The 16,691-nt window shown below is 36.6% G+C and overlaps 1 protein-coding gene across 2 annotated transcripts in view; it reads left to right on the plus strand.

Annotated features, from left to right (window-relative positions):
* The first annotated feature begins 226 nt into the window (after positions 1-226).
* The window catches only part of TNKS (tankyrase), a 215,720-nt gene continuing 199,255 nt past the window's right edge, over positions 227-16,691 (plus strand). For both annotated transcript variants that reach the window (XM_043560611.1, XM_043560620.1), the window contains exon 1: positions 227-965. In XM_043560611.1, coding sequence (XP_043416546.1) covers positions 293-965 — 673 coding nt within the window. In that variant the 5' untranslated portion in view covers positions 227-292. The remainder of the gene's footprint in view (positions 966-16,691) is intronic.

Raw genomic sequence — 16,691 nt, forward strand, 5'->3', positions numbered from 1 at the left:
AAAAGTGCCTCATTTATGGAGTGGTCTGCTCCAACTTTCAAATCTCCGCAGCCGGCCCGCCAAGGCTTCACAAAGCCCGCCCCTCAGTCACAAGACCCGCCCCTCGGTCACAAAGCCACGCCCCGCTCTTCGGCTTTTCTCTGAGCTCCCAATACTTCCCTCCTTCTCTTTGGCCCCTCCCACTCCGCTCCGCATCATTTCCTGTGCGCTGGATGCTAATTGGCCTAGCGGTCGGAAGTGAGGGCGGGCGGTGGGGCCGTTGCCGCAGTGACAGTGCTGGGGGAGTCCGAAGATGGCGGCGTCGCGTCGCTCTCAGCATCATCACCACCATCATCAACAACAGCTCCAGCCCGCCCCAGGGGCTTCGGCGCCGCCGCCGCCACCTCCACCCCCACTCAGCCCTGGCCTGGCCCCGGGGACCACACCAGCCTCCCCAACGGCGGGTGGCCTGGCCCCCTTCGCCTCCCCGCGGCACGGCCTAGCGCTGCCGGAGGGGGATGGCAGTCGGGATCCGCCCGACAGGCCTCGATCCCCGGAGCCGGTTGACAGTACCAGCTGTTGCAGTACCACCAGCACAATCTGTACGGCCGCCGCCGCTCCCGTGGCCCCGGCGGTTTCCGCTTCATCTGCCGTCGGGGTCGCTCCCAACCCAGCCGGCGGTGGCAGTAACAATTCACCGTCGTCCTCTTCTTCCCCGACTTCTTCCTCATCTTCCTCTCCATCCTCCCCTGGATCGAGCTTGGCGGAGAGCCCCGAGGCGGCAGGAGTTAGCACCACAGCAACATTGGGGCCTGGGGCGGCGGGATCTGGGCCAGGGGTCCCAGCAGTAAGCGGGGCCTTACGGGAACTGTTGGAGGCCTGTCGCAATGGGGACGTGTCCCGGGTAAAGAGGCTGGTGGACGCGGCAAACGTGAATGCTAAGGACATGGCCGGCCGGAAGTCTTCTCCCCTGCACTTCGCTGCAGGTCAGAGACTTTTGTTTATTAAGGGTTTGGTCTTGGGGACAGGGGTCTGGGTAGGGATGGAAAACAAGTTATGATAGAATAAAGTGGGGGCGTGGTTATGGTTCTTCAACACCTCACCGGACGTCTAGAGGTTCCTTTCTTTAGGATAGTGCCTGGATGACGGGGGCGTGGTGGGGGAATGTGTGAATTCATTCTTTTTTAGCGTTCGCATAGTGATACTTGTACCCGTTTCCGAACTCCCTTAGAGATCGTCTCCAGATATGGGTATACTTAAACTTTTTCGGTTACGAGTGTGAAGGAATAAAGTTAGATTGGGGCAGTCTTAACAGTTTTGTCGTTTGTTTACTAGTTTATTTCGTTTTTACAACACGGGTATGTTCCATGAGGATAGTCTAGACCAAAAGAAGTTTAATGTAACTCAACAAGTGTTTAAGGATCTATGGTACTCTTAGTAAGCCAATGAAAGATATAAATGAAGTATGTGAAACTTTCCCCCTTTCTCAAGGAGTTTACAGCCTAATTGGGTAGATTAAAATATGCCTATATGAAACAACTGGAGAAGAATGTTTGGATGCATATGTGATGGTAGAAGAAATAAAGGGTTTGAAGTCCTGGACACTCCTATTTGTTACTTGTCTGATAGACAGTTTACCTTATCTCAATTGCCTCGGTTTTCTCGTGGACAAAAATGATATACTAAGTTTGTGTGAGGATTTAGTGAGAAGCATCTGGCACATTAGTTTTCCAAAAAACCTGCTAGTTCCTAAACTCTGGACCACACACTTTTTGTGTGTGTGTGGTTTTTTTTTTTAAATCAAGTAATTGACCATTGTCTTTTAAAAATACCTAGTATATTTTTATAAAATACAGATAAGTATTTAAAAAAGGACCATAATCTCACTGCCCAGATATCTACTATTGATATTCTAAAATATAAAGAGAATAATGTTATATACATTAGAAACATTAAAAATGTGTATGCTCTATATACATTATAAAATTCATATAGGACAGAAATGTACAAAATGAAAAAGCACACACACACACACACACACACACACACACACACACATCAAAGATAACACACCGAAGATACCTCCTGTTAAGGTTCTTGCTATGTTGGCAATACATATCACTTTTTCAGTTTGTTCTATTTATGGTAAAAGATATGTTAGGAACTATGTGTATTATATATTTTTTACCCCAACTTGAAAGATATTATTACCCTCATTTTACAGATGACAGACATGAAGCACTTATTATTAAAATAAGTTCAAATTCACACAGAGAATCATGGAACCTGGATTTGAACTGTTTGATTTTAGAGTTTGTGAAATCAAGCTTAAACTATTAAAACCAATACCTGGGTTAAGGTCACTTTTCACTTTGTGAGTGTGTGTGATGGAAAGTTTCTGCTTTTGCACTGTTTTGGGGGAAGAAGTAACTGGGGCATAAACTCTAAGAGTAGCATTCACACTTTTTTTTTTTTTTTATTGCAGTCTATACTTAGAAATATATTTTACATTGCTTCACACACGTAGAAACTGAATCAAAAGTTTTAGGAAATAATACTTTCCTTTATTACATGTGTTGTCTTCTTATATTTTATATCCTATTCCATTTCATTTTTAACAAATGTTGTTTGTAGTTTGTTAATGGGTCATGGTCAGCAATATGAGAAACAGGAAATCATTATTAGCTTACTGGATCCATTTTTGATGTATAGACACTATAGATAGTATAGATACTATTAGGTATTTAGTGAATTGAATCATAAACAGGCCCATATAGTAGATATTTGCTCAAGGGTGTTGCTTATTTTAGATGAGATAGCATTTATTTTTCTTTAGGTCAAATGAAAGCTCTGAGTCTGATATAATAAGTCAACTGAGGTTTGCTTTTGCATACATTGTTCCAAACTTGACTAGTTCAGCACATATCACAAATCTTGTCATTCCTCACTGTACCACATTATAAGTAATTGTTAACAGAGGATAGTTATGTGTATATCTGTGATAATGTACTTATTTAGGATCAGTCACACATGAAACAGTGCTTGCCTTCTAAATCAACTTCTGTGTGCTACAATAGTTACTTTTTATTCTGTTTTAGAGTTTTATGTGTACCCAATAAGTTACAAGACAATAACACACAGGCCTGTAATTATGTTGTAATTATGAGAACCTGACTTTTAACTGTTTTTTTAAGAAAAATTTTTTAGTTTCGTTGTGGAAAACAGATAAACACAGTAAAACTACGTGGTATAAAAACATAACACTCCGCAGTTTATCATACTTCCATATTTGTGTGCATTGCATAGTGTTGGATGAGTGGTTAAGAGTAATTCTCAGTTGACTCTTGGTTAGAATGCTAGTAATGGGATTGTCATAGAAAAACTGTTTTAAAGAGGAAATTGGAACAATCCCTTGGGTGGAGAAGTTTAAAAACTGTAATTCATTTGTTCCACAAATGTTTTGTTACTTGTCATAGGTCAGGTGTTAAATACCAACACAATTTTGATGTGGTAGATAGGCCTATCTAAGCCCTTACGGAGCTTACAGTCTAATAGGGAAGACTAAACAAGAACAGCAGTAATAACAAAACCCCATAAAGTGTGTAACCTGGAGTTATCGGAATATACTTTAGTGGAGGAGGCAGTAGGGTTTTTTGTCCTGGTTTTACAGCATTTAAGGAAGTCTTTTTAGACAGAGAGGGATTTAAAGGATGGGTCCAATCTAGCCAAGCAAAGATTGGAAAGGAAGAGTGTTAATTAATGCCTTTGTTTCCATTGAGAAGTGAGTCTACAGTTCTATAGAATGAAATGAAACCATTTTCAAGATCTCAAGTGGTATGAAGTCATATTTAAATCCTTATAACTTTTATTATTAAAAAAAAAAACTTATTTATTTATTTTGAGAGAGGGAGGAGAGGAACAAAAAGGGAGAGAGAGAATCCCAAGCAGACTCTGTGCAGTTAGTGCAGAGCCCCACACAGGGCTCAAGCCCATGAAACGTGAAATCATGACCTGAACTGAAACCAAAATATTTTTAAAAGTTATAAGGATTTAGGGGTGCCTTGGTAGCTTAACCCATGGAGTCACTGAGGCACCCCTAAATCCTTATAACTTTTAAAAATATTATCATAATTCTTTCCAGATGCAGAATTAAACATTTTTTTCTATCCCATTTTGGACCGTGATAATTATTTATTTAAAATATGGCTTAGACACAATAATGGAATCACTCTGTCCATAATTAGAAACGTAATCTCCAGTTTCCATTGTTTATGTAGATTCTCAAAATACTATTTCTAGTGCCTTCTTAAGATGGCCATGTCAAAAGGACCCGGTCTTTTCATTGTTGACTAGAGTTTATATAAGACTTTCTCCTACAGATAAGATCCTTGACCCTGATTTTCTGTTATTTAAAGGACAGCAGGCAAAGCTATATAAATAGTATCAATTTGGAGTGTTCAGTTCAGTTCCTAGTGACATATTTTTGTTACAAGGACCAGTATGTTCTCATGTGATCTCTTTTAAAGAAAAGTTTAGATGGGTTTAAAAAAAAAACAAAAAACTTTAATGAAGCATTGAATTCTGAGATTTCGTAGTATTTAAACTGATAAACTTTTGAAATAGGCTTCCTAAGTAGTTAATTAACCTAAGATTAGGATATGTAATACGAGGCACTTCAGTATCAAACCCAGCAAAATATGTATGGCAGTTTTATGCTTTCTTTTGACTTTGATGGTACAAATGAAGTTCCTACACCTGAAAAAAAAGACACATAAAAAAACATCACATTTTCTGAACTGTTGCCCATCAATGGCTAAGAAAATGAGTCGGAACCCTTCAGTCCTGGAGTGGGAATCTTGTTTAACATTGTTAACATTGTTTGGTAAACTCCTTGATTATACTTTCAAGCAAATGCCCTGCCTCAGAGTTTAAGAAGGATCTAATTTGTAAAAGGAACTAACTTCATAAATGTCTTTCCATTTTATCTTTTATTTAGTGTTTTCTTAAAATCTTATGCTTTAGGGGCGCCTGGGTGGCGCAGTCGGTTAAGCGTCCAACTTCAGCCAGGTCACGATCTCGCGGTCTGTGAGTTCGAGCCCCGCGTCAGGCTCTGGCCTGATGGCTCAGAGCCTGGAGCCTGTTTCTGATTCTGTGTCTCCCTCTCTCTGCCCCTCCCCCGTTCATGCTCTGTCTCTCTCTGTCCCAAAAATAAATAAACATTGAAAAAAAAAAAAATCTTATGCTTTAAGGTACCATTTAAAAAAAAAGTTACATTGAACTTTTAGTTAGATGTGGTAAGTTTCTCTTTCTTCTACTTTAACTATGTCACTCTTTGGAGGCAAGTGATTTAAAGAACAAAATAGCTATTTGTAAGATGTTATTATATAAAACTAGTCAACAATAGAGGAGTGTTTATATAAATTAAAATACTGTGTAATTTCTATTACATATGTATCTGCTTGTATATTCTTCTATCAATCTATTTGGGGGAGCAGTTTGGTGTAAATTGCAAGCATCTGTGCACCTTCCCTAAGTATGCCAATATATGCATATTATTATCTAGAGTTCAGTGTTTGTTTACAAAGTTGTGTTTTAATGTAAAATCTGTACAAATCTTATTTGTACATTCACTGAGTTCTTTTTAAATAATTTTTTTAAGTTTATTTATTTTGAGAGAGAGAATGAGAGAGAGAGTGAGAGAGTATGTGTGCAAGCAGGGGAGGGGCAGAGAGAGGGAGAGAGAATCCCAAGCAGGCTCCTCACTGTCAGCACAGAGCCAGTTGCGGGGCTCGATCTCACAAATTGTGACATCACGGCCTGAGCTGAAAGGAAGAGTCGGACGCTTAAGTGATTGAACCACCCAGGTGCCCCCATTCACTGAGTTTTGACAAATGTGACAACTCAGACCCTTTTGGAAAGTCGTCATAACCTCAGAAAGTTCCTTCATGCCCATTTCCTCAATCCCTGTCCCAGATACAAATATTGTTCTTTTTGTCCACTCTAGATTATAAATTGCCTGTTTTAAAAGTTCATAAAAATGGAGTCCTATAATATCTACTCTTTTTCTGTAAGATATATTTTGCTCAGCTGATGTTTTTGATGTTGTAACATGTATCAGTGGCTCCTTTTTACTGCTGAATAGTATTTCATTATATGAATGTGCTATAGTTGGTTTGTTTCTTCTCCTATTGATGAACTTTTAGGGTATTTCCAGTTTTGGACTTTAATGAAGGAAGCTGCTATAAACATTCTTGTAAAAAACATTTTTTTTTTTTTTGTGGACATAGACTTTCTTTCTCTTGCGCATATACCTAGTGTTGAAATTGGTGGGCTTAGGGTAGGTAAATACTCAGTTTTAATAAACTTACAGACGTTTTCCCAAAGTGGATGTGTCATGTTACATTTCCATTAATGTAATATGTAAGAGTTCTAGCTGTTCTGTATCTTCATCATTTCATGTTCTCAGATGTTTTAATTTTATCTTATTGTGATTTTATTTTGCATTTCCCTGAAGTCTAACGTTGAAGACTTTTTCATCTGTTTAGTTGCCATTTATATATGTTTTATGAAGTTTTGTCTTTTTAAAAATTGGACAAAGTTTACTTTCATTGGGTTCATCTTTTTATGTTGAATTTTGGGAGTACTTTATATAGTTGCGTGTTAATCCTTCGTTAGCTATATGTTACACATGTGCTGATCCGTTATTAATAAGTCCTTTGAATGGAAGTTTCAAATTTAATTTAATTTATGTTATTTGTATGTTTATTTTATAGTTATTGCTTTCTGTGACCTATGACTGGGGTAAGAACTTTCACCTATTCCCAAGTAACAAAGATAGATGTTTCTTACTAAAAGCTTTATGGTTTTAGCATTTACATTTAAGTTTGTGATCAATCTTATGTTCATTGTTGTGTCATCTGTGAGCTTGAGTTGAGGTTTATTTTTCTCTGGGTGGATATTCAGTTTTTTTGATGCTGTTTCTTGAAAAGGCTTTCTTTTCTCTATTGGATTGCTTTTTCTTCATTGTCAAAAATCAGATGCTTGTATAAGGGGGGGGTCTGTATTCAGGCTTTTTATTCTGTCTTGTTGATATATTTGCCTGTTTTTATGTCAGAATTACATTGGCTGGGTAACTGTAGCTGTGTAGTTATTTTTGAAGTTGATAGTTTGAATGTTCCAATTTGGCTAACCTTTTCAAGATGCTTTGGATCTTCTAGGTCTGTTGCGTTTTCACTGAAATTTTAGAATCAGATTATCAATTTCTACAACATAGCATGCTGAGATGATAATTGGGATTATATTGAATCTGTTAGTCAATTTGGGAAAAATTGACATCTTAACAATATTGAGTCTTCTAATGCATGAGTATTATTTAGGCCTTTATTTTCTCTTAGCAGTTTTCATAAATTTTAGTGTAAGAGTCTTTCATGAGATTTTTTATTCCTAGTTTTTAAAAAATGTATATTAATGCCATTACATTGGATTTTGAAAATTTTTATTTTTCAATTGTTTGCTAATTTGATCAATTTCTTTTTTTAAAAATATTTAAAAATTTTTTTTAAAATATTTATTTTTGAGAGACAGCGTGTGAGCAGTGGAAGACAGAGACAGGGAGACACAGAATCCAAAACAGTCTTCAGGCTCCGAGCTGTCAGTGCAGAGCCCGAAAACTCACAAACTGTGAGATCATGACCTGAGCTAAAGTCAGATGTTTAACTAACTGAGACACACAGGTGCCCCTAATTTGATCAATTTGTATATTATCCTGTGATCTAGAAAATTACTATTTCCTTAGGATTTTATTGAAGAATTGTATCTTCAAATGGAGTCAGTTATGACTCGTATTTGTTCTTCTTGATAATGTTGAATAAAAGTGGTGAGGGTAGACATCTTTGTCTTGTTCCAACTCTTAAGGGGAAAATGTTCACTACTTCACCATTAAGTATGATGTTAGCTTTAAGTTTTTCAAAGCTGTCCTTTATCATATTGAGGAAGTTCTCTTTTATTTCTAGTTTGTTGAGTGTGTTTATCATTAAAGGTTGTTGACGCTTTTTCTGTATATATTGATATGACCATATGGGTTTTCTCCTTTATTCTTTTAATATATTACATTACATTGAGTTTTGGAATGTTAAGTCAAACCTTGCATTCTTGAGGTAGATGCTACTTGGTCATGATGTATATTATCCTTTTTATATATTGCTGTGTTTTATTTGCTAATATTCTGTTAAAGATTTTTGCATCTAAGTTTGTGAGAAATATTGGTCTGTAATTTTCTTTTTTTGTGTGGTGTCTTTGCCAAGTTTTGGCATTAGGATTATGCCAAATACACTTTATTTGTATTTGTCAGGTGTACTTGGCAGTGTTCATTTCTCTGTTTTCTGAATGAAGTGTGGAGAATTGCCATTAATTTTCCTCAAATTTTTGATAGAATCCCCAAATGACACTAACTAGACCTGTAGTTTTCTTTGTGGGAGGATTTTTGATACTGAATTTTCTTTTATACATAGATGGCTGAGAGATTGTCTCAATTATCACCCAATTTTAGTGAGTTATATTTTCCAAGGAATTTATTTTATCTAAGTTGTCAAATTTGTTTGCATAAATTTGTTTATAATATTGTTTTATTACTATTACATTGTCTATAAGAGCTAATGAGATAAACTCCTTATTACTTTTCATACTGATAATTTGTGTTTTCTTTGATTAGATTTGTTAGGAGGTTTATCAATTCTGTTGATCTTTTCAACCAGCTTTCAGCTTTGTTAATTTTCTCCATTGTTTGTTCCCTTAATTATTTCCTTCTTTCTACTTATTTTGAGTTTACTGTGTTAGTTATTTATTGCTGTTTATGAAACTACCCTGAAGTTCATGAAACTACTTAAGAGCTTAAAATTACAAACATTTATTATTTTGTAATTTTAAGTGGGTCAGTTGCTGTGGGTCACGATTCCAGGTGTGGGTCAGGAATCCGGACATGACTTAGCTACGTCCTCTGGCTCAAAGCCTTTCATTTGGCTGCAATCAAAATGTGGGTTGGGGCTACGGTCTTATCTGAAGGGATGATTGAGGGGAGAATCTGTTTCCAAACTTGTTCATGTCGTTGTTAGCAAGATTTAGTTCCTTGCAGGTTGTTGGACTGAGGTCTCCCTCAGTTCCATAGAGCAGCTCACAACATGACATTTGACTTTTTTCAGAGCCAGCAATGAGAGAACAAGAAAGGACAAGCAAGATGGAAGCTAGAGTCCTTTCAAAGTATACTATCCCAAGTATTGTCTCATCAACGTTTGTAGTATTCTTCTTGCTAGAAGGAAATCAATAGGGCCAACCTGTATTAAAAGGGGAGAGTTACACAAAGGTGTATATGATGGGGAATGGGGATCATTGGGAGCCATCCTGGATGCTGTCTTGCACATTTACTTTGTTTTTCTCTTATCAACTTTATTTAGTTTTAGTTCTACAAGTATATGTGTGATAGATAGTTGCCAAAGATGACTCCCATATATTCCTCCTCTTTATGTAATGTATGTGACATCACTTAGCAAAAGGTGCAGCCTATTTCCCTCCTCTTGTATTTGAGTTGGTTTTGTGATTTGCTGGGATGAATGAAATGTGGCAGAAGTGTTGCTATATGACATCCGAGCCTTCAGAGATCTTAAATTTTCACATTCATACATTGGAAACTTTCTCTTTTGGAACCCAGCCACCATGCTGGGACCATGGAGAAGAGAATTAAGGCCTGTGGCTCTCAGTCAGTCTCCACTGCCAGCTGAGTGAGTGAACCACCTTGGATATTCCAGCCTCATGAAGTCTCCAGATGACAGAGCTTAGGTAATTCACAGTTATCATCAGAATAATAAGTAGTAGTTGTTCTCATAAGCCATAGATTTTGCAATAGTTTGTTATACAGCAATAGATACCTGAAATCATTATTTACAGCTACGGTTCTAGCCATTTTTGCTGCAGATGCTCACCACTAGTCCTGATATTGATGTCTCTAGTTATTTTGGTGTTATTCTCCAGAGTTTACCCAGGAAGCTGTCCTGGAAACAGCATTGTCTGAGATTTTTTTAAATGTCGGTAACAGTTGTTGGCTTATTCTTGGAAATCAGTTTGACTGTATATAAAATCTTTGGTTCTCATTTTCTTTCCTGAGTATTTAAAACATTATCCCATTTTCTTCTGTAAAAGCTGTTAATGTTGAAAGTCTGATGGTAATCTGATTTTCTTTCCCTTGGTCTTTTTTCCTGGATGTCCAAAGGATTTTTTTCTCTTCCATAAAGTCAACATATTCTAATAGAGTATATATATCTTGGTCTTAGCTCCTCTAAGTTGATTTTTCTCAGTTACACGATATCCCTTTTCTTTATATAGTTTCAGATCTTTTATTTTAGAAAGGTTTCCTTGAATTTTAGTTTTTAATATTTGTGGGTTTTTTCTTAAAATTTTTTTTTAACATTTATTCATTTTTGAGAGACAGCAAGCAGGGGTAGGGCAGAGAGGGAGGGAGACACAGAGCCTGATGCGTGGCTCGAACTCAAAAACCTTGAGATCATGACCTGAGCTGAAGTCAGATGCTCAACCGACTGAGCCACCTAGGCGCCCCATGGTTTTTTTCGTTTTATGTATATTGGAGCTTTACCTCTCTAAATTTGCTACTTTGCTTTCTCTCTGTGTGGTAAAAATAATATATAAGAAAGTTTACCATTTTGACCATTTTTAAGTGTTACTTCAGTGTCATGAAATACATTCATGGTCTTGTAAACTATCACCACTGTCCATTTCCAGAATTTTTTCATAGTTCTAAATATAAACTCTGTACTCCTTTAAACACTAACTGCTCATTTCCACCTTCCCGCAAGCCCTGATAACTGTCGTTTACTCTTGAATCTTTTTTCCGAAAATACATCTTCATTTCTTTTTGCTTTTAAAAGATGTTTTCCTTTTCCTTCCGTTTTTCTTGAGGCAGGAGTTTGGAAGGTTTTTCTGTGTAAATGGCTAGACAATAAATATTTTAAGCTTTGTGTCCTATATGGTCTTTGTTTCAACTGTTTCAACTACTCAGCTCTGCTTTAGTGCCATAAAAGTGTCCAGAGACAATAAATACATAAATGAATGGGTGTGGTTTGTTCCAATAAAGCATTATTTACAAAAGCAGGTGGCGGCCATATTTGGCTCATGGGTTGTAGTTTGCTGATCCCCATCACAGGGTATTCTCTGTGGTATTTTTTTCACTTTTGTTTTCCTTCTTGTTTAGTTTTTACTTATGAAATGATTTTTAGAATTTTGAATTATTTTCTGAGTTTTGTCATCTTATTTCGAATTCACACATATGCTATTCTTTCATGTCTTGCATCGTTTTACTGTTGCCTTTTAGCAAAAAGAAATAGTAGATCGTAATTTTGTTTTGTGAGTGTTTTCTTCTGGCATGCATTGTTTTGGGGAGATGTTATTCTGCTCAAACTCTTCTTATAAGAACTTTGCATGGGATTTTACCTCAATTTTTTTCCATTGCTCATTTTTATAAAAATTGGTAATTTCAAGGAAAAAAATAGAGGTTTGAAAGAAAAAATGAAGGTCTGAGATGTCAACCTTTGTTCTTTCTTCTCGTGTTGGACATGTATCTCTGATCTAGGGTAGATGACGTCTCTCTATAAGGTTCATCTCTTACAGTGGTAATAGCATTTAAATTATGAAGCATCACCATTTTATGTCCCAGCTTAGATAGCTTATGAACTGCTTTCTATGGGCGTTAACCAGAGACGTTTTGTTAAGGGGCTTTTAATAATAATATCCTTTCTTCATAGTCTGTTTACATAGATTTTTTTGACAAGAAGTTTAGTCTACTCCTCTGCCATTTCTTTCCCCTGGGGCATCCCTTCCTTCCCCAGAAACTGAAGATCACAGCCAGGTGTTCCTTCCTTCCAGATCTGAAGTGATTCTTGGTCAGTTAAAAGGGTAAAGAAATATATCTGGGGGATAGAAGGCCAATCAAGGGTCAAGTTGTGAGCATATGTATGTTTAAAAATGGGATTGTAAGCTTCGATCTCAGAAGAAAAGTAAGGAATATAACTGATGCTAAGAAAATATATTTTATTGTAGTGCCTTGTTTTGGAAAAGAGTAAACATAGTCACGAGTGTTGTGATAAAATGCAGGTAAAAACACTAGAGTAGCTATTCTTAAAGTAGTTTTTTTCAAGTTTTTTTTTTAAGTTTATTTATTTTTGAGAGAGACAGAGACAGCATGAGCAGGGGAGGGGCAGAGAGAGAAAGAGAGAGAGGGAGAGAGAGAGGGGGAGGATCCCAAGCAGGCTCTGTGCTGCCAGCGTAGAGCCTGCCTCAGCTCGAACCCATGAAACTGAGATCATGACCCTAGCTGAAACTAATTAAGAGTTGGATGCTTAACCTGTCCCTAGAGTAGCTATTCTTAAATGTATTTAATAGCTTCCTTTTGCTTCACGACAAAGAAATCTTTTGGATGGTCCACTGTAAAATATGCAGTAGATACAGTTAAAGAGACAAGTGTCTCTTAAATTCTTATTCCCTCCCCTCCTTCCTCCTGCCCTCCTCCCCCCTGCAATGTCAAGATCCTTGAAGTTACTTTGACTTATGTTTATTCCTCTAACAGAAATGCTCAGGAAGGTGGGATGTAGCCTTGATCATGGGATTTCCACTGAAGCCTAGGTACTCGGATCATTTTGAGGGTCATTTTCTAAAAATCATTTTTTGAGTAATTAAGAAACATTAGGAGTTTTTTGTTTTTGTGGGCTCCCTGGGTTTTCCTTTTTAGGCTTCATCAGATGTCCAAGATTGCTTTTCCTTACAGCAAGTTGCTGGGTTCTTTGTCAAGTGGAAACTTGTCCTGCCTGTTTGTTCAGGTATCTGTATAGAATTAAAAACTGTGAGCTTAAGTACCTTTTTTTCTTTTCTCTCTCTCTCTTCTTCTTCTTTTTCTTCTTTTTTTTTGAGTGTGTCAGCTTCCTATTCGGTTAAAGTGGTATATTTTTTAATTGTAGAAAAAGAAAATAAAATGATGTAAAGTTTCCTCTCTTTTGCCTTCTCTGTATAACAAAAAGTACATTAATGGTTGGTGGTAGCTGTTGTTTGTTTGTTTGGACTTGCACCTTTTTTCTTTTATGGCAGATTTTTTTTAAAAGTGAAGAGGCATTTAGTAGTTTTAGATGATATGTATTAACGACAAACGGAACTTACTGATTGACTAAAAATTTTTAAAATTAAAGTCCCTGCATCATCAGTTATAGTTTAAAAATAACCTAAATCTCCTGATGTCCAGTTAATGCTCAGGTATAATGCTTTCGAAAAACTAGGGTATGTATGTGTATAACCAGACACTGAAAAGATAGGATGCCTTCATTTTGATATATTCATCAACCATGGAAACCATTTTGACATTCTCATCCATCTTGTTAATAAGATGTGCAGCTCTCCCTTTCCAAAAGCTCACATTGTTCTCATGTTGACTACTGACTTTTTTTTAAAGAAGGAAATGACATGGGGTTACAGTTAGTGAATAAATGAATACATTTTAACTGTTTTTTTTTTCTAATGTCTTGAGAAGAAATGCCAAACTATACTTTTCTTCTTTGCAGGAAAATGTTCTCATTCGGGAAAAAAACAAACAAACAAACAGAAAACCTTTTGGACTAATATAAAAATTTATTGCAAGTTATTAAAAACTTGGCTCCCTCCCCCCCGGCCCCCATATCCTAAAATTTAATAGTAGGAAAGTGTAATTGTTATCCTGTTGGAATTTTATGAAAGCAGATAAATGTGAAGTATATAATAAGAGAAGTTCAGTATTTAGTTCATTGAATTGATCCCAGTATGTGCACTATAAATATTTGAGCAAGTGAACTTTGTTAGTTAATGCCTCTGATTTCTGATCTTCTGACTTTCTTAATGTGTAAATAATAATCCTTGTATATTAGTCTAGTTCTTTGTCATCAAAATGCTTTCACTGCTCTGTTGCCACATATATGAATGAACTTAGTTTTGAAATTATTACTAAATAGTAATATAAAAATTAATAAAAATAACAGTTGTCTTGGAGTGATTTTTGTGCTTTCCCTATGTGATTTTATTTAATCCTCACAGCAATAGTACAAGGTAGATTTTAAGTCTTTGTTAATAGACGAAGAAACTGAGACTCAACAGAGTTATATCTTGTCCAAGGTCATGTAGCTGTTAAATGATGATGCTGGATTTAAATCCACATCTGGCTGTCTAAAGTCATTTGGCCTGTGCTAACTCAACTAGAAAGTCAGTAGCAATGAGAATAAAATCTTTTGAGTCATTTTATAATTTGACAGTTGTTACCACTTTCTTAAGTTTGTTTTCTGAAAATAAAAGTAGTTGTACAGATTTTGGAAAGTACAGTAAAAAGTCCATTATCTCACTACCTACCCAAGGCAGCTCATATAGTCATTTTGGTGTATTTCCTTCCAGCTTTTTTCTTAGGCATTTAAAATAGAGCAAAACTTCATGTAGATGCTTACTTAAGACATTGTGACTAGGATTTGATTGAGACCATATTTTTTAGAGAGTATTGGAACCTTTGCAATCATCAGAATGTTGGGCTCTCTGATCTTTTGACCAACTGCTTTATAAACATTAAAAGTGTGATTGGAAATAATCTTTGAAGAACCTCGTAATCAAATGGAAGAAGGATCTTTTAGCAATTCTTTTTTTTTTTTAAGTTTATTTATTTTGGGAGAACGAGAGCAGGGGAGGGGCAGAGAGAGAGAGGGAGGGAGAGAGAGAATCCCAAGCAGATTCTACACTGTCAGTGCAGAGCCCAGTGCAGGGCTCCATCTCATGAACTGTGAGACCTTGATCTGAGCCAAAACCAAGAGTTGGACACTTACTCCACTGAGCCACCCAGGCACCCCACAACTCCTTTCTTTTAAAGACTACTTAAAATTGATGGGGCGCCTGGGTGGCTCAGTCAGTTGAGCATTTGAGTTCCACTTAGGTCATGATCTCATGGCTGGTGACTTCAGGCCCTGAGTTGGGCTCTCTCTTTCTCTCTCTCAAAAGTAAACATTAAAAAACTTAAAAAAAAAAAAGACTACTTAAAATTGTTAGAAAATCTTGAAGATAAACTGCTCTATGTTTTGATTCATAGAAGTAGTCAAGGAAAAAAATACATTTTGAATAAAACACATGGGAATCACAACAATTTGAAAGAACTTAATGCCCCTAAATTGTGCACCTAAAAATGGTTATGGTGGTAAATCTTATGTTACAGATGTTTTACTACAATTAAACATTTTTTAATGGGAGTATCTATCATAGTGGCATTTTGGTCTTTCTGTTGTCCTAGAGAGAACTTATTTCATAATATCACTAGCATGAAGTATGGAAAATAGCGTATTCAGTAGAGTGAATCCTCGTGATATATTGCAGACACGCTTTTCATCTCTCTGTTAATGCATGTTTCTAAGAGTGACTGTGGTCTTCTTCTAGGAGTGTGAGACTCACTATATTAGTAAAATGTGTATGGAAATTCAAAAGAACTTTTTGCAATTTGCTTAATTAACAGCCATGGGGACACTTCCATAGTGTGTCTTCCCCTTTTGGGTCTATTTCTGAGGAATCTGGCATGATTCCTAAGATTTTACTAAGGTTTTATAGTAGTTCAATAGCAACTCAAGAAATATAAGTGCCATAAGGAGAAGGATGATGAGAATGGCATTATTGCCCATGCTTAAGGAAGTTTATTATCAAAATGCAGTCATGCCCAAACTTCATGATCTTAGAACTCTTTTACACTCTTTTTTGTTAATGTTTACTTATTTATTTTGAGAGAGACTGTGTGTGAGTGGGGGAGGGGCAGAGAGAGAGGAGAGAGAAAATCCCAAGCTGTCAGCGCAGAGCCCGATGCGGGGCTTGACCTCACCAAACAGTAAGATCATGATCTGAGCTGAAATCAAGAGTCGGATGCTCAGCTGACTGAGCCACCCATGCACCCCCTTTTACATTCTTAAACGTTACTGAAAAAGCTTTTTGTTTGTGTCTTTGGATTTATCATATTAGGAATTAAAACTGAGAACTTAAAAAAAAAAACTCTTATATGTAAAAGTAAATCTCATTGTTAATGAAAAGTAACTATTTTCCAACACATGAATTAATGAGGAGAGGCATTATTTTACACTTTGCAAGTCATTTTAATGGCTGACTTAATAGAAGAGAGAAGTCTTTGCTGCATGCCCTTTGTTGTGTTGGATTGAAGTACATGAAGAAAGCCCTGCTTTAAGCAGATACATAGTTTTAAAAGAAAGGACTGGTTTTAATAGCATCTTCAGATAATCATAGGTGCTTTTCTTTGGTACTACACGCAAATTTGGTAAATAATAGTTTACTGAAGGTTATTTGCAACATGGAATCTGAAGCCGTATCAGTGAGTTTTTCATACTCTGTTAAAATCCATTGGTCTCTTTTTCACAGATGGATCTTACACCTATATGTGTTGTGGTCATTTGTAAAATACTAGCTTGAGGTGTACAGATCCTCTAAATGTTCATACATTTTACTTTATAAGATACTGTAAAGCACATTTGTTACTACCACACCAGTCTTCTCAGAAAAGCACTTACGTATTGGGAAACTATAATGCTCGTGGGCAGATGCAAGTTTTACAACATTCTCATTTTTGCTTAAAAGCTCAAATCGTGTCATTAGGAACAAATACC

Source organism: Prionailurus bengalensis, chromosome B1, assembly GCF_016509475.1.
Source record: "Prionailurus bengalensis isolate Pbe53 chromosome B1, Fcat_Pben_1.1_paternal_pri, whole genome shotgun sequence".
NCBI lineage: Eukaryota > Metazoa > Chordata > Mammalia > Carnivora > Felidae > Prionailurus > Prionailurus bengalensis.